Raw genomic sequence first — 18,986 nt, forward strand, 5'->3', positions numbered from 1 at the left:
CTGGCAGTCCCCAGGCCAGTAAATCAGGCCCTCTTTTCAGTTGCAGATGTCCACCAGTACAAAGAATGACCAGACCACCTATCAGAAAGACAGAGAATCCTACAAGAGGCTAGAACTAGGCAGTGAGCAATATGCCTTACAAGGGGAAGGAAACCATCCTAGAGAAGCTGTTCTTCCTTCAACAGAACCAAACTAAGACATGTTGGCATATGCCTGTAATCCTAGCACTTGCAAAGCTGAGGCAGGAAGATAGCCAGGAGTTTGAAGTCAGCCTGGGCTGTATAGGTGAGTTCAAAGAAGTCTTCACTGTACAGTGAGAGACTGTCTCAAAAAACAAAACAAGCAATGAAAAATACTAGTAATGGAAAAAAATAATGTTTGATGTGCTGGCTGCTTTTACCATGGAGATGAAAATGTGCATCAGTATATTTCATAAATATACTAATATAGATCAATCTTCCACAGAGGGAGACACATCAGTGGGATACTATTTCATTTGTCAACTAGCCCCAGATATTTGGTGTAAACTACAAAAATTCCAGATGGGCCCACAGACAACCCAATTGCCAGGAACAATCTTTTCTGTGTTCAAAAATTTGAATCCAGAGGAAGGACAAAAGAGAAAGACTAAGATTATAGCTGTCATAATTGAGCAATACTTAAAATTCATCCACATCATCTAAGGGAAATTCCAGGGACAACTGGGGAGTTTCTGTTTCAAGTGCAAAAGGACACTGGACTCTGGACACAAAATTACACCAAGCCTCTCTCTAATGCTGCTCCAAATGTAAAGAAGCTAATGTGCCTGACTCATGGCATTGGAGCTGTGACTGTCCCTGCTCCCAAAGAGGGGCTATGCCAGTCAAAAGCCTGATTTCCTAGTCTGAGGAGGCCCAGGAGAGGCTGCAACAGCTCTCTTCATGGATATCACCATCCCCTATGAGGAATTCTGGGTACCCCTTGATATCATGGTTGAGCCAATTCATTTATTTCATTCTTTTTTTACTTACTTCTCTAGAAAACCCTCTTCTTGATCTATAGCCATAGTTGGAGTTGAGGGGGCCCCTAGTTGGAGATTCTTTTTCCTGCTCTGATGTGTCACTTTGAAGGTCAGATGTTTAACTATGAGTTTTTAATTGTCCCATGGTGTCCTACTCCATTGAGGGCAACTCTCAAATAGCCTCCCATATAACATCTCAAATAGGCTCAAACATAGCCCAGTTTGGGAGATGTTATAAACCCTCATGAATGCCATAGGCACTAATCCAATCTGGGACTCAGACATCTCTCGGCTAAGTTTTGCCAGAGCAAAACTGTAGGGTCTGGTTGGCTCTCTCTACCTTTAGAGAGGATTGAGGCCACCAGGAGAAATGCAAATGGCAAATTCTTAGAGCTTTTACTTCCCTGACTTACTTAACAGGTAAAAGAAGGCCCACTGTTACTCTGGAGGGAGTAGGGTAATCCAAATTGAGAATGATTTCTTTAATAAGTAACTTGACTACCTCAGTGCTTTTTCTGAATGGGTAAGGCTTTAATCTAGCCTATATAGGTGTCAATTAGGGCTAACAGCTGTTTAAATCTTCCAAATGGAATTTTTTGAGGAAAGTCTAATTGCCAGTCCTCCTCAAGGTATGTCCCTTTATTTTGTTTAAGTTCTAACAAAGAAAGTGGTTTGAGCTTGTCTGAGATATTGTACGCACAGAGGGGAAAGCTTTGAGGATCTGTCAGGTGGTTGCCACTAGCATGAAAGTTGCTTAACTCAGAATCTTAAGGCCAGCCAGGGAAACACAGCAAGAAACCACCTAAAAAAATTATATGGCTTATGGTAAAAAAAAAAAAGGGGGGGATTAAACAAAACACTCAAATCTTTATCAAGCACGTATGAGAAAAGACAGAAACCTAGTTTAAAAATTAGCTTTTATACACATTAAATGGGTAAAACACCGAAATGCTGTATCTATGAAGACATCTGTATATATTGTGATTGTGTATCTGTCCATGACTTGATTGTGGTATTTCCTGTATTCACCTGTTTCCTGCACACAATATTGCACATAAGTAAACTGAAGTTCACATTATGCTGATTTTTCTCTATTTGTCACGTTGGCATAAGTTTGCATTTTTAACACAATATGTTGCATTTCCTAGGCCATGTCCAAGTGAGGCTCAGGGGCTTTTTCAGAGATGAACTTCAAATGCACTCATCCCCAAAATGGGTATATCAGGTTGGAGAATCAACTGGTGTCTACAGGTCAGATACTAGATTCTGATGACAGCTCTTCTAGAAGCCAATAGCTCCACTTCAAAGGGGGCCTACACAGTAGCTAGGTCATAATCCCAAATCCTACACCCTAAAGCAAATCTCCAGTAAGAAAACCATCAGGTCTAGAAACTTGTTTTTTCTTATATTTCCAAAGAATTCAGGCAGATAAAACAAACTCATGCCAAATCATGGGCCAAGCACTGCTAGCTATGATAGAGGATTTGGTTCTGCTAAATTTGTCTACAGCTCCTCATCAATGGAATAGTACCTTCTGGCATATGTAACACAGAACATTGCAAGCTTGAGACACCCTACTATAATTCAGATGCAAACTCAATAGAGATTGATATAGCCCAAAGGCCCCATCCATAGCGTCATTCTGTTCCCAACCACAATGTTCGTTGGAATCACGCCAGCTTTTCAGGTGCTTTGCTTCCTACAGGAACACAGAAGCTAAATGTCTACTCATGTCAGGCTGTATAGCTTTCAAAAGATCTTGCTACCTCCTGGTTTGGGCTATGAGGAAAAGAATCAAGGAAAATTTATTCCCTTTGGGTCCTTCTCCAAGGCCTGGGTACTTCCTGGCACAGGGAAGTGCTGGGCTCCATGGCTTTTCCTTTACAGCCCTCTGCAGACTGCAGCTCTGCCCTACAACCCTTGGCATTTTTATCACAGCTGTGTTGCCCTGACGGATGAGTTATTACGGTTACTAGAGTTCCCAAATCTATTACAGTTGTACATGATTAAGACTCTTCCTTCCTTCCAAATCCCCTGGCATATTCGGACATATGTGTAGGGCATTCTAGCCCCTTAATTATAGAGACATGTCAGTCACAACTCAAAGCAGCTGATGTTGGGAAAGATGGACAGTGAGGTATCAGCTATGAATAAGAGTATTTCTGTACCAGCAAGACACATCTACTTTTATGGCTGAACAGTGCCATAGATGCTTGGCCCACCCACAAGCTTCCAGGACCCCTTAACTCTTCCTCCTTATCCCACAGGAAGAGAACAAATAACAAGTTGCCTGTTTTAGCACTGCTTCTCTGTACTCACTCAGCAATCACATTCCCTATATTGAGGTTTCTAATCAATGAACACAACACACTTCTTTTATTTAGGTCTCCTTTGATGATCGTTTTGTAATTTTCAGAATAAAATGCTGGGTTTGTCATGCTGATACCTTAGTACTTCCTGTCATGGAGCAACTGTAAAGGAGATTGTGAATTTGTATTCACTTATTCCTTGTTATTATACAAGAAATATATTGTGTCCTTTATCTTTTTGTATTTGCTTATTCTGTAAGATACAATGTCATCTGTAAGTAGTAAACACTTTACTTCCTAATCTATATAATTTTAATTACTTTTTGGGGGGTGCCTTGCCAAAATTTCCAATATTACTTTCTTTCCTTTTTGGTACCAAGAATCAAACTCAGGACCTCATGCCTGCCAGGCAGCCACTGTGCCAGTGAGATATATCCCTGGCCCTCCAATATTGTTGAATCAGAGTTACATAAATAACAACTTTACCTTATTCCTGATTTTAAGGGGAAAGCATTTACTCTTTCAACATTAAATATGATAGCTATGTGAATATTTGAATCAAGTTAAAGAAGTTTGCTTTCTATTCAATTGCTGATTGTTTCTTTCAACCACAAATGGGTATCTGACTTGATCAAACAGGTTTTCTGCATACAGTGATATTTTTTAGACTACTGATGTGGTGAATTACAGACAGGTTTTTACTTTACAAATATATTTTTAATGTTAAATCAGTCTTGCCTACCTGGAATCAATGGTTAAAGGGGTAAAAAAAAAAAATATATATATATATATATATATATATATATGCTCATGTGGTGGGCCACAGCTTTGATTCCAGAACTCTGGAGGCTGAGGCAGGATAGGTACAGGTTTGAGGCCAGCCTGGGGCTACCTACTCAGGGCCAGCTCAAAAGTTCTCCCCTCCAAAAAAGTGAAGAGGAATGAAAAACAAAACGAAACAAAAAATAAATGTAATGATAGTTCCCATTTAACCACTCTGGTATTTTTTCAATTCTTAGTTGTGCTAAAGTTTTACTGTTTTTTACAACTTAAAAAAAAAAAAAGCTTTTACTTCTAAAATGTGGCTTAATCACACCCAAAATGTGCTAAACTGGTTTTGAAATTGATCCTGCAACATCAAACAATCAAAGGATGAGCAGTCAAGGATTCCAGTCCTGGGCACCAAGAGGTCAGTCCTTGGACAACTTAATCTACAAAGCTTTTATCTGTTTTTTGTTTTTTATTTCCAGTGGGTTGTGCTGTGACGCTCTGTATGACAGAGAGGCCTAACTTTGAGGAGTGGCAGCTCACATCCTCTGCTTTTATGGGTTTAATTATATGGCCTGGCTTGGTGACCACCTTGGGGGTGGTGAGCTTTTGGAAGGCCCTCCGGGTGTTCCATGAAGACCCTATAGGAGTCTGAATGGTCCTTTCAAATTGTTGATGATGAGTGAATGGATACGGAAGCACCTGTACTTGATGAGCTGCTGCATGGATGTTGCGCTTCTCACTGACAATTACATTTGGCAAATCCTTGTCTTTTCTTGGAGGACCTTCAGGGGCTTTAATGAGGAACCGGCGTCCTTTCTTGGCACTGGGCTTCAGACCTGCACCTCCCCACTTGCCCCAGCCTGGCAGCATCAGGTCCACAGCCTTTGGCTTACTTGCCTTCATAGCCTCTCTCTTCTCTTTCAAAAAATCGCTGATGACATCATCTCCAGAAAAAGCTTCCTTTATCATCTGCTTTAGATTTTGCTTCTCTTCATCTTCCAACTCCTCTATTGCTGTGGGAATGGCCAAAGATTTCACGGAAGGAGGTTCTGTAGTTAGAAGATTCTGGAGATCAATCATTTGCTCCTTTTTCTTCCCCTTAGGGGAATCAGTCTGGTTATTTGGGTTTCTCTTCATTTGCTTCCATTTTAACAAAGGTCTAGGAAGCTCCTTATTTTGAAAATATTCTTCTTTGCCCAGACCTTCTAGTTCTTCCAGAATTTGCACTCTCTCTGGCCTCTGCAACAACAGAGATTCCTCTTCTTCTGGGATACATTCCTCTCTCTGCACCTGGAGAACAGTCCCTGCTGGACTCACTGTTTGCTTGCTGGAGTGACGGTTTTCTAGTTTCTGATTCAATGCCTTCAATTTGGCCAGTATGTCCTGGGTGCTAGAATCTTTTGTTTCTTGGCAGCCCACTGACTCAGTGTCACGGTTGAGCTGAAATCTTTCTCTAAGGGATCGACTTTCCCCAAATCCTTTCAACAAAATTTCTTCCTCTGCTGCTGGTCTTTCATCTTCCTCAGTTTTAGGAAACTTTGGGATGACAGGCTCAGGCTGTTGTTCAGGGTCTGGCTGGATTTCACTCTCTTTTGTATCACTGTTACAACCCCTAAGCAGCCAAGGATTTGGTCCATCTGTACACATCTGTACCTCATTCAGTACATCAGGGACAAGAGATTCTTCCTCTTTGGTACCCCTCTTCTCTTCTTCACTCTCTGAGATTATCTGGAGTTTGTGTGTCAGTTCTTTGTTCTTAGCCAATTGTTCTTGCACAGCTTGGCGAGCTTCCAAGTCATATTTGGCCATAACCATCTTTGACTTGGCCCATTTCCCACTGTTCTGGTGCTTCAGGCTCATTCGCTCCATCACTCTGGCCTTTTCCATTTTTTGCAGTTCATCCAATGCAGCAGTAGGATTTACCTTCCACAGATGATCAAAGTCTTTCAGGGCTTTCCTGGCCTTTTCTTTCTTCATGTTTCTGTGAAACATTTTACTTTTGATTTTCTTCTCTCTTTTTGCTCTGGCTTCATAATAGGACTGCAAAACCCGGGCCCTCTGAAGCTCTGCTCGGTGCATCTTGGCCTCTTCCAGGCTCATAGCTTTGAGAGCAGCCTTTTCCATGGGAGCCAATAAAGGATCTGTCACTGGCTGCCTGTTTTTATGAAGGAGGTTAAAGATTTCCTGCTCCAGGGGGGTTCTTGCCTTCCAACCACTGAGGACAAGTTCAATGGGAACAAAGGCTGGCTGTTTCTTCTCCAAGGGAAATACCAGCTGCTCTGCTTGCCAGTTCCTGAGAACAATAGGGTCCCACTTGGAGAGGGTTTGTGATGTCTTATTGAATGCTATTTCTCTGTGGATCTGTTTAACTTCTTCTTTGTTAAGGGGTAATTCCATAGTCTTTTTGGATTTAACTTTATTCAGTTGCTTTTTCACAGCAGCCAATGCAGATGAAGTTCTAACAGGCTCAAGAAGATCGGAAAGGACCAGCTTTTCTCCTGATCCTTCAGAACTCATGTTGAATTCTGAGACCTGTAAACTAGCCTCAGACCGCTCAGTCCATTTCCATCTATTCTTTTCATCGAGACAACTGATGGCTTTCAGAAGCTTTTGATGTTTTCTCTCTCCATCACTGTCCCCCTCATCTTCACTAGCACTCAAGGGATAGCTATTTGGTAAATCCACAAGTTCTTCCTGCTGGCTTAAAGTCAAGAGACCCTCTATAGTTTGGAGAGCATTCATCTTGGCAGCCTGCATCAACTACACACATCAAAAGTGGAAGGCAAAGCTTTTTTGTTTTTGAGAAACCAGAGTTTCATTTCATGGATTTTTCTCCATTAGTTTTCAGTTTCACTGTTCTTGCTTTTGATCTTGTCTTAGTCCATTTTCAATTTCTGTAACAGAACATCCAAGAGTAAGTAATTGTAAGAGACAAAAAAAAAAAAAAAGGCCAGAGATTTAGCTCAGTGGCATAAGTGCCTGCCTGTGAGGTCATGAATTTGATCTTCCCCAGCACAAAAAAAAAAAAAAAAACTCAAAAACAAAAACAAAAACATACATACACACAAACACCAAAAAAATAAAGAGGTTTGTTTTGCCTCATGGTTCTACCCCAGTGTCTGTGTAGCTTTTGGTGAGGGCTACATTTCTATATGTGTGGAACAGCACAAAGGGAAATAGGTACATGCAGAAAAGAGAATCAAAGAGGCATTGAACTTGATCCACTTTGTAGCAATCCACTCTTGAAAGAAAAATTGACACCTACAAGAAATGTAATACATTAATAAGTGTAGACTTCGAGAAACTCTTAAACGCCCTACCACCTCTCAACAATTACATTGAGAACCATAATTTAACATAAAGTTTGGGTGAGAATAAGTCATTCTGGAACCATAGCAAAATTTTATCATTTTCCATGTCTAGTTACTTAGAGTGTATTTTGTTCTTACTTTGCTTAAGTGTCTTGAGGTAGTAACTTAGAAAGCTGATGTCAGACCTTTCTTTTGTTTCTAGTACCAGCATTTACAGCTATACCTTTTTTTTGTTTTTGCAGCCCCAGGGATTGAACTCATGACCCTCACACTTGCCTGGCAGGTATTTATGCCACTGAGCTAAATCCCCAGCCCTAGCTATACTACAACACTGTTTTAGCTACATGTCACATATTTTTATATGCTACACTAACATTTTCCATCATTCTATATACTTTAACATTTTTCTTTGAGCTAGGTATGCCTCTACTCCCAGTGCTCAGGAGGCTGAGCCAGGACTGTCCCAAGTTAGAAGCCAGCCTGAGCTATGTAGTGAGCTCAAAGCCAGCCTAAAGTACACAGCAAGAGCCTGCTTTAAAAACATTTTCCTTTGAAACTATCTTTTATTCATAGGTTAGATAAATGTTCTTTCATAATTTCCTGTCATCTTTTACATTACAGTGGTATCTTGGTTCACAAACTTAATTTGTTCCACAATTTTTGTAGAGAATTGAATTGCTCACAAACAGAAACACTGTGAATTAAGGTATGACAATGAGTGTCCAGGGAAATTTGATTCAGTTCATGACCAGTATGGAACAAACTGTGTTTGTGGACCAAGATACCATTCCACTGGTTTCATGTTTTACTCCATTATGATCAGAGAAAATAACCCAAACACTTTTTACCATTTTAAATTTAATAAGGCTTATTTTATGACCTAGTATAGTCACTTGTCATATATTTTCCATTGGTACTTTAAAAATGTGTTCTGTTGGTTTGGCATGGGGTGTTCTACAATCTCAAAGAGATCTTAGCTGATTTATTTTTCACATATATTCTTTATTATTTCATGGTCCTAGTATTGTAAGTAGGATATGGATGTTTCCAGCTATAATTATTGAATAGTCTATTTCATCCTTTATTACTATTTTAAAGTTCTGTTTGATGTGTACATATTTAGGGTTATGTCATATTCTTGGTAGTAGAATGATCCTTTTTATCATTATGCAATATTTTTCTTTCTAGTAATGCTCTGAAATCCATTTTATCTATTTATTTATGAACTATTAATGCAGTCACTCCTGCTTTTAATATTTGTATTGCACATGATCATTTCTATAGATGCAGAAAAAGCTTTTGATAAGGTCCAACACTCATTCATGATAAGAAACTTACAGAAAATTGGAACAGATGGTCTTTACCTCAATATGATAAAGGTCATCTATGACAAACCAACAGCCAGCATCATATTAAATAGCCAAAAACTGAAGGCCTTTACCTTAAAATCAGGCACAAGATAAGGATGTCCCTATCACTGCTCCTATTCAATATAGTACTGGAAATACTAGCCAGAGCAATTAAACAAAAGAGAGAAATAAAAGGGGTAAATAGGAAAAGAGGAAGTTAAATCATCACAGATGACATGATACTCTACATAGAACACCCCCAAAACTCCATTGAAAGACTCCTAGATATAATAAATAAATTCAGCTATGTAGCTGGATACAAAATCAATGCTCAAAAATCAATAGCATTTCTATACAATAACAACAAAATTTTGGAGAGAGAAATAAGAGAAGCCACACCCTTCACACTAACATCCAAAAAAAATGAAACACTTAGGAATTAATCTCACGAAAGAAGTAAAAGATCTATACAGGGAAAACTATAATACCCTGAAAAAGAAATTGAAGAAAATCTTAGAAAATGGAAAGATAGCCCTTGCTCATGGATAGAGAGAATAAATATTGTGAAAATGGCCATTCTCCCCAAACTGCTATACAGATTCAATGCAATCCCAATGAAAATACCATCAACATACCTCATAGACCTAGAGAAATCACTCCTAAAATTCATCTGGAACTAGAAGAGACCTAGAATAGCCAAGGCAATTCTAAGCAGCAAAGGCAAAGCAGGAGGCATCACAATCCCTGACTTGAAATTATACTACAAAGCTATTGTAATAAAATCAACATGGTACTGGAATAAAAATAGATCTGAAGACCAATAGAATAGACTAGAAGATACCACCACAACTACCAACACACTCAACCACCTTATCATTGATAAAGGCACCAAACATGTTCACTAGAAAAACGACAGTCTCTTTAATAAATAGTGCTGGAAAAACTGGCTCTCCATATGCTGAAAATTAAAACTAGACCCATGCTGATCACCATATACTAAACTAAAATCTAAATGGATCAAAGATCTGAATATTAAAACAGAAACACTAAATCTGTTGGAAGACAAAGTAGGTAAACATCTTGAAGACATAGGGGTAGGTAGAGAATTCATGAATAGGAATCAAACCGTACAGGAAATACTTCCCAGAATCAAGAACTGGGATCATATCTTCTTAAAAAGTTTCTGCATGTCAAAAGAAATCTCCAGCACAGTGAAAAGAAAACTCACAAACTGGGAAAAAATCTTAGTGAACTGTCCCTCAGACAAAGGACTTTTGTCTAAAACATGTAATTTTTAAAAAAATCAGACCCCTGAAACTCAAGGACCCAATCCAAAAGTGGGCATCTGAGATGAATACACAGTTCTCAGATGAAGCAATATAAATGGCAAATAAATACATGAAAAAATGTTCATCATCATTACTCATTAGAGAAATGCCAATTAAAACAACACTGAGATTCCATCTCACTCCAGAAAGAATGGCCAGGATCAAGAAAACTATCAACAATAAATGCTGGAGAGGATGTGGGGAACGCTCCTGCACTGTTGGTGGGAGTGCGGACTGGTGCAACCACTATGGAGGTCAGTCTGGAGATTCCTCAAAAATCTGGGATTGGAGGTCCCATTCCACCCCGCTATTCCATTTCTGGGCATATTCCCAGAACTGAAAGCATCATATCACAGTGATATATGTGCACCCATGTTTATAGCAGCACAATTTGTAATAACCAGATCTTGGAACCAATCTAAGTGTCCATCAACTGAGGAATGGATAAAAAAGGTGTGATATTTTTATACAATGGAGTACTACTCAGCTATAAAGAATGATCACACTGAGATATTTACTAATAAATGGGCGCAACTTGAGACCATACTCATAAGCACAATAAATCAAACTCACATATATAAATACTGTATAGTCTTCCTAATGTAAGAAATAGTAACAGTACATAAGGGTAATTAGTAACAGTACATTAGGGTAATCATGATTCCCCATTACATTGTTTTGAAGCCTTATAATGATCGCAGTTGTAATGTGTTTGTCCTGGTTTTTTGATTTTATTATCTGTGATGGTATGAACAGCTAATTTGAAGGAAACAAGTCATTATAATAGCCAGTACTGATATAATATCATCTTACTCTGAAGTCCTACCATGCTCTTGTTCTTCTGTTTCCATTGGCTCTATCATGTTGTACCTTATTGGATTATATTACGTGTGAAAGTACAAACAAATTTCCTATGGAAAATCAGATAATATCATAGTCATTGTTTGTTTTCTGTTATTTGATTCTGAAAACCCTGTAATACTCTCATCCTCTTGAATGTTTTTATACTATTTTGTTATGTTTGATACTATTGTATACGAAGTTATATTCAGCTATTTCAAAGAAAGAGACATCGTGGTAGTTACTGTTAGTTATGCATTGTCTTCTGGTGAAATACTGTTCTGCTTACATTGTTCTGTTCTGATCTGCTCTGTTATGTCCTGTTTTGACTTAATCTCTTTAAAATAAAAAAAATTGTATTGCATATTACTTTCCATTTCTTTAATTTTAACCTTAATTTTTTTCTGGTTGTGTCCCAATCACTTTCTTTATCCCTGAGACACAGTATCTGACACTCACAACTTGTATTTGTTTTGGCTCACAGTTACACTCCATGATCAGCTGGCTGCAAGGCAGGAATGGCCTACCAGCGAGGAATTGTGGAGGACAGCTGCTCACATCATAGCAGCCAGAGAACAGAGATGTGATAAACCTAGGAAGGAGATACATACACCCTTCTAGGTCATAAGTGATCCTCTTCTTCTCATCAGACACCATCTCCTAATAACAAGTCAGCTATATTGCTGGATAAGCTCTGCCACTAAGCACGTGAGGCCCTTAGGGGACCCTCCCCTCCCTTTTTTTTGTACCTTTGCAGTGCATGCAGTTTACAATCATTTTGGGGACTGGGTTCATTACATAATACATCTTGTTGCTGTTTTTTCAAAATCTCCTTCCCCTTCCTTCCTCTTCTAAATCCTTTCACCATTTTCATCCTTGTGGATATTATCTCATGTGTATGAGACACAATGTTTGTATTTGTTAAAGTTATTAGGTTCCTGTGTATGGCCTATCTTTATTCTACTTACTTCTCCTTCCCTTCCCCCTCTCCTCTCACCCACATTCTCTTGGGAAGAGATCTATTCCACTGTCCCCTCCTATCCATCCTTTACTGTGCTGTTTGTATTTTTCTTCACTCAAATGAGAACTACTATATGCACTTCAGCCTGTGTGTCTGGCTTATTTCCCTAACACTGCAGTTTCCAGGTGCACTCATTTTCCTACAATGTCTCAAATTTGTCCTTCTTTATAGTGGAGTAGTATTCCATCACATACCACATTTTCTTGATCTAATAGTCTGTTAATGGGTATATGAGCAGCTCCTAGGACTTAGTTATTATGAATTGTGTTGTTATAAACATTGATATGCATGTATGGCTATACTATGATGTCTTTAGCTCTTGGGGAAGATACCTAGAAGGGAGATAGCTTGGTCATATGTAATTTCTAATTTTAGTTCTCTGAAGAATTTCCAAACTGATTTCTATAATGGTTATACTCTCTGGGGGGACATTCTTTTTTTTTTTTTTTTTTTTTTTGTCTTTTTCCTTTTTATTGGTACCGGGGATTGAACTCACGACTGCCTGCTTTACAAGGCAGGTGCTTATGCCGCTGAGCTAAATCCCCAGCCCCTTGGGAGGACATTCTTAATGCAACCCATAAAAGGTTAGCAAGCTTTATGTTATCCAGGTGGCCTCTAACTTTTAACCTCAGCAATTCTCCAGTCAGTCTCCTGAGTTACTGGGACTATAGGGGTACACAGATGTGCCTAACTTGATTTAAAGTTAAGCTTCTTATAAACAGCCAAATTGGACCATTTTAATTATTTACAAGTCAAATTACTTAAATACTGGGTGACCAAAACTTGTAGGTTTGGGAGTCAATTTTTCTAAAAGAAAATATAAAAAATGATGTTTGAGTGTAGTTTGATTAATAAGAATCAACTGGTTAAAATGACACCAAATTGAGTGATCCTAGGGATAATCATTATGTAAACAAATATGCTGCCCAAGTGATGCTCCAGGTACACTAAATTCACTCTAAAAAGTAAAAAGAGCTGGGAATGTGGTTCAGTGTGAAGTACTTGGGTTCAATTCGCAGTATGACCCTTCCAATCAATTCTATCAATCTTTTCTCTTTTAACTGCTGTTTGGACCATTTTCATTTAAAATAATTATCAGTAAGGGCACAAACTTTTTTTAATCTAAGAAATTCATTAGAATATTCATTTATTCTTTTTTAAAAATTTTCACTTTCATTTTATTTTTATTTGCTTTGAAACAGGGTCTCACTTGGTAGTGCAGGCTGGCCTTGAACTATGTATCCCAGACTGGACTTTACTCATGGTGATCCTCCTGCCTCAGCCTCCCAAGTACTAGGATTACAGGTGTGTGTCACCACTCCCAGCATTTACTTCTCTTTTCATTTATTCTGATGTTCTGTGTTTTCTCAAGTTTTAAGACTTCTGTCATCATTACTTTATATTTCTCATTAACCTTTGGTTATTCTTTAAGTGCATGTTTGCTAGTAACAAACACTGCTTTCTGGTTCTTCTTTACCCATGCTTCAATTATTTTTTCCTTATGAAATGTTTACATCTCCTGGTTGTCACTGTTTCAGATCAGAAATTAATCTTTTAATTTATCTTGCCCTAGGTGTCTTCTGTCTCTGCCTTCAAGACTTTTTTCTTTATCTTTAGTCTTCAGAAGTTTAACTGATGTGCTTCCTTTGGCTTTATTTCCCTGGTTTCTTGAATATGTATGTCACACTTTCAGGATTTTATTTTTTGTTTTTGTTTTTGCCTGATTTGGGCAGTTTTCAGCAATTATTTCTTTAAATATTTTTCACTTCTACTCTCTTAAGACACTTCTTTAGGGAGTACAGTGTAAGCTTTATAGTTAACTGTCATTTTAATAGATCTTTGAAATATGGTTTTATAATTTGACCTTCTAAAAGTCCCCATTCTAAATGACCAAGCCTTCAACACATGGTCTTCAGGACACACACTCTAATCAGCCTACAAACTATTACACTTTTCAGCTCCAGAATATACTTTTAGCTCCTCTTTAATTTTTTTATTGATATTGTCTATTTGATCATACCAGTATATCATTCTCTTGGTTTGCTCCCATTTTTTTCTTTCTGGTTGCCTTCAACTCTTAAGTACATACATATAAGTTAGTCAATTTAATATCTTCATTTAATAAATCCAATTTTTGAGTGGGACATGATTTCTGTTTTTAATGTCATTTTTTGTTGATACTGGGTAATTTTTAATACTCCAATGTGATCTCTTTAAGAATCAGATTCTCCCACTTATCCATTGTTTGCCGTTTCTTGCTGAGGTCAGCAGTTACCAATTTGGCTAGTTACTTTCTCAAACTACAGTTAAACCCCCAACTTAGGAACATCCACATTACGAACTTTCATAGCTGTACTAAATAAGACTTTTGGCATTCTAAGGAATCTGATTCACAATTCTCTAGGAACAGAACTTGCTTGTAAGCTGGGGATTTATTGTAGCTTGCAGAAATTATACAGTCTTATGAACATCTGAGTTGAGAACTTTCACAGGTGTACTGTATAAGACTCACTGTTGGATTACAAATGAATCCAATTTACAAAAAATTCTCCCTGAATCAAAGCTGGAGATTTACTGACTTCTTTGTAGTGTGTTGTCACTGAACTTTCAGATCCTTTTCTTTAGTAGATATAGGGGTACCTCGGTTCATGAACTTAATTCATTCTATGATTTTGGTTCTGAACCAAACTGATCACAAACCAAGTAAAACTTCCCTAAGGTTCAATGTAAATAAGGGGCTGTTCTGGCCCCTACAAATGTCACAAACTGATCTTATAAGCCAAATCAAATTTTCTTATAAAGTTCAGTATAAATAAGGTTAATCCATTCTGAACATATGTATTTTTTGAACCACTAAAACATGAAGAAAAGTACAAAAGTACAATATGAAGAGAGGAAACACTAACCTTGCTTGAGGTGATTTCTGGCATAGAGGACAGGAAGGTGTGTGGGGGGTGTTATTGTTTGGATGGAGAGTAACCCTCCAGAAAGCCATTGAGGACATCTTCTTCACAGGTTTCCTCTCTTCTTTGTCTTTTAGCTGCAGGGTCCATTTGGACAAAATCTCTGCCTAATGGCACTTGTTTTCTCCTGTGCTGCATAATCGTCCAGAAATGAGAGACCACATAATCGTTCATCAGATTCAACACTCGGTTTGTTACATTTACGTTGGGGTGGTGCTTCTCAAAGAAATCCTGGCACTCATTCCATTTGTTCATAATGGATTTTATCATATCACTGCTAACCTCTTCCCTGTCTTCCTCTGTCTCCGTGGAATATTCCTCAACAATCACCTTTTGCTGCTCACTCTGCCCTGGTAATGCCTTTTCCTTCTTTGTGATGTAAGTTCTACTTGGCATTTTCTTCCAGAAAAGCCCTGTTTCATCACAGCTGAATACCTGCTGAGTGACATATCCTTCTGCCTGATTCATGAATTCTGTGAATTCTTTCTTGTAGGTTTCTGTAGCGGCCCTGTCAGAACTAGAAGCCTCAACACGTCTTATCACACTGTGGATGCCACTTCTCTTGCGGAATTTATCAAACCACCCTCTACTGGCTTTAAATGCATCACCTGTTGCACAAGTTGAAAGGTTTTCTTGCAGTAAATCGCTGTGCAATTTTCTGGCTTTTTCACAGATCATGGCGCCACTGACACTATCACCTGCCAGCTGTTTCTCATTCAACCACACTAACAAAAGTTTTTCCACCTCTTCCAGCACTTGTGACCTCTGCTTGGTTAATGTTGTTACTCCTTTTGCCACATCAGCTCTTTTAATGGCATCTTTATTCTTCAAAATAGTTGAGATTGTTGACTTCGCCACTTTGTACTCACAGGCCAGATCAGTCACACGAATACCACCCTCATGCTTTCGTATGATTTCCTTCTTCAATTCAATGGTTATTTTCTTCAGAATCTTCTTACCATTCTTGCTCTGTACATCATTACTGCTCAGCACTTTCTTTCTACCACAATACTTGCTCTGCACTTTCTTTGAAGCCATACTAGATTGAATAATACTGTACGGTACTGTATGTGCTGAAAAGCACACAAAAAAGTTTCACAGCAAGTGTGCACAGGTCTATCTGTGACTTTGATCTTGACTCCTGGAAGCCATGACCATGTGTCAGAACAAGGATATGGCCGAGTTTGCATTCATGCGGGGAAGATGGCTGCTGCTGTGTTCATCACCCGATGTGGAGTTCACAAATGGAAGCAAAACTTTGCCAAATACTTCTGTTCACAAACTCAACTGTTTGTGAACAGAAGCGTTCATTAACCAAGGTGTTACTGTATAAACTTCCTTAAATGCCTGAAACCAGAAAAAAAAATTTCAAGTCTCTGAAGAATGCCTCTGTAGTAGGACAGTCTTTCCACATTTACTGAGACTTCCTATAAGTGTTATCTTTAACTTTAGCCTTACTCTTACCCTTTTGCTTGTGCAAAGTTCAAAGAGCAGCCAGAGAGATATATCTAGTATTCTCTCAGGTTCTGGACATGCATCTTGCTAAGAGCACACATACTGTATTGCCCCAATTTACTTGGTATCTCTTCAACCTTTTTTTCTTTTTAGAACCTTCCTCCTTGCCTTGTCCTCTCCAGACATCTGGAGCTGTCTGCTGCTTAACATATACTGTTCCACATATCAATCCTTGCCCTAACCAGGTATAGGCATTATTTCCTTAAATGCTTTGGACAGACTCATCCTAGGAAGCCACTGGAGCCCAAAAGGGGAAAAACAAAATAAGCTTCTGTGCCAGTCTCTCAAGAAACCTTAGGAGAAGCCAACATACTGAATTACAGTTTTAAAAAGCAAAGTCTGTTTCCCTGCTGGCACCTGTAAGCTGCACCAGCAAAGCAGGTTGCTGTTGCCAGAGTCTCCACAACTGAGAGTGGGGATGGGAGTTTGGCAAATACAAATTCTACAAACTTAACCAAAATTCTTCATTAAGTACTCTCCTGCCTGTGTTTTTATATTACATTTCACAATTCCAAAACAGTTGATTCTGTTATTTTTTGCCATCTTAATGGCTGATTTAACAGAAGGACTGATTATTGAATTTCTCAGTCCACCCATTCCTTTAATCCCCACCAATCTTGATGAATTGGTACTCAAGTCCTTTTCATACCAAATAATGACATACTGTAATTTTCTTCACATAGCTATTCTTGACTTCTCATATAACCTAAAGCTAGTACAATGACATCTCAGTTCACAAACTTATTCCAAGATTGTGGTCATAAACTGAATTGGATGAGAACCAAATTGCTATTTTCCATAAAGTCAACTCTGAACTTAACCACTGAATTTGATTGCTTCTCATCCAATTCTGAGCATGACCAGAATCATGGAAAGAACTAAGTTCAACTGAGGTACCATTGTATTTTGTGTTTGGTTGCTGTCCTACGTGAAGTTCTATTTTCTATAGTACTATCACTGGCATGTAAGAAAGTTTATGTTACAAAAAACTACTAAGAGATAATACCCAGTATGTAAAGTTTGGTGCAAAACAAACTATTATAAATTCGTTTTTGGAACCAATGATCCTATTGTTGTAAAGATACCAGAGAGGCTGCCCATGGCATTTAATCTTGGTTGTCTGTAGAAAGTCAGAATATATAATTGTGTTCATTTGTATTTTTTCTAAAATTTGCTCCTCTTCTGATTTGTGGTCAATTGTTCACGACTGCCCATTATTTACCTACAGTCTAAGTTTGGCAGAGCATTAGTTGTGCTTCTTTCCTTGCCACTGGCCCTTGAACTTTGACCTTTCCCCAAATCCGAGAACCGCTGCCCTTGGGGAGATACACTTCCTGTCTGATTAATCCCACCAGGCCGCTTGCTCACCTCCCCGCTTTTCAGTTCCTCCCAAAATTTTGTTTTATTTTTCCCTATAAAAGAAAACCCTCTATTTGATTTTTAGATGCTTTTAAATCCTGAGTTGAGCATTTTTTCTATTGCAAGAGAGTTCTTGAATAGGTTTCTTTGCTTGGGACTTTTTTTTTTTTTTACACAATTTATTTATGTTTTTCACTTCCAGAAGAAAAGCTATTGTTCACTTTTTAAAATAGCATGATGTTGTTAGTATTTTAATAAATTTAATTTTCTAGTGTGTCGCCTTTTCGTTTATATTGGCGCGTGTGCGCGCGCCTCCTACACGTTCATAACTTACCTTGATTTGCATCGTCGCTCCCTCAGGTAGCTAGTGAACCGCAAGCTGTCCAAAACTCCCATCTTCCTGTGTATCAAGATGTCCAAGTGGGTTGGCAGCAGCAGTAGAGTTGGTAACACCCACTCTGAGCTGCAGCACACAAGGGGCGTTTGTTCAATCGCCAGCCTGAGGCAGCGACTTCATCACACGCCTCAACCCCCTGTCGCGCACGCACGACTCACGCGGGACATCTACTGCGCATGCGCGGCTCACGCAAGCCCTCGCCTGCGCACGCGCGGCTCACGCGAGCTGCGGTGTCAGAGGCTGAGGGCAAGACGGGGCATGCTGGGAGCAGTCAGTGCGCGCGTCGCGGCTGTGTGGCCACCGGAGGTGGTGGCGGAAGCCTGGCAAAGTGGGCGGCGGTCCTCTACGCGCTGCACTGGGGATAAAGGTGGTGTCTGCTGGTGGGGAGCCCGCGGCGGAGAAAGTGTCAGAGGGAGATTGAGCTCCAGTGAGAGTAGATTTCATTTTGGAAGCCAGCGTGAAATACCTGCCTCATGGGATCGCCCTGGCATCAGTGATGAACAGTGCCTGGCAGTGGTGGCCGCGGCTGGGCCCCAAACACCTTTGCTGCTTCCAGAGCGTGAGCACAGCCTCTCCCTTGTGGACCAAGATCAGAAGTTAGCAGACAAACCAGAAGACGGTTGCGGCGGCGTCCCTCTAAATGGTTAACCTTTCCAGATTACCAGTCAGTTTCGAGCCTGCACCACACTTGGCAGAAGTAAATTTCAGTGTGAAGCAATGATTTGAAGGATTGAATCTTACCGTGTTTCTTGAATTTCTTGGTATCTTCAGCACCCTTAGGACAGACAGCATAACTGATTTGAGGTAAAAAGGAGCAGGGCTT

At 39.2% G+C, this 18,986-nt stretch overlaps 1 protein-coding gene across 3 annotated transcripts; it reads right to left on the bottom strand.

Annotated features, from left to right (window-relative positions):
- Nucleotides 1–1,900: 1,900 nt before the first annotated feature.
- Nucleotides 1,901–18,323, bottom strand: LOC100732818 (U3 small nucleolar RNA-associated protein 14 homolog A-like). 3 transcript variants are annotated; one of them, XM_013148568.3, is made up of 3 exons: nucleotides 18,101–18,323; nucleotides 14,836–16,239; nucleotides 1,901–6,974 (listed from the first exon to the last, which is right to left on the bottom strand). In XM_013148568.3, exon 3 carries the CDS (start codon nucleotides 6,835–6,837, stop codon nucleotides 4,516–4,518), a length of 2,322 nt encoding a protein of 773 aa, XP_013004022.2. In that variant the 5' UTR covers nucleotides 6,838–6,974; nucleotides 14,836–16,239; nucleotides 18,101–18,323; the 3' UTR covers nucleotides 1,901–4,515. The 3 variants fall into 3 exon arrangements, with proteins under 3 accessions (XP_013004022.2, XP_013004023.2, XP_063089639.1); XM_063233569.1 differs by having other exon boundaries at nucleotides 6,629–6,974; XM_013148569.3 differs by lacking the exon at nucleotides 14,836–16,239.
- Nucleotides 18,324–18,986: the final 663 nt, after the last annotated feature.

This window comes from Cavia porcellus, unplaced genomic scaffold (genome assembly GCF_034190915.1).
Source record: "Cavia porcellus strain 051 isolate PalLab524CR breed Dunkin Hartley unplaced genomic scaffold, mCavPor4.1 scaffold_23, whole genome shotgun sequence".
Lineage (NCBI taxonomy): Eukaryota > Metazoa > Chordata > Mammalia > Rodentia > Caviidae > Cavia > Cavia porcellus.

What these genes read in the sequence shown, in the direction of transcription:
- LOC100732818 (XM_013148569.3), bottom strand. Translation starts at nt 6,837, where the DNA reads ATGCAGGCTGCCAAGATGAATGCTCTCCAAACTATAGAGGGTCTCTTG.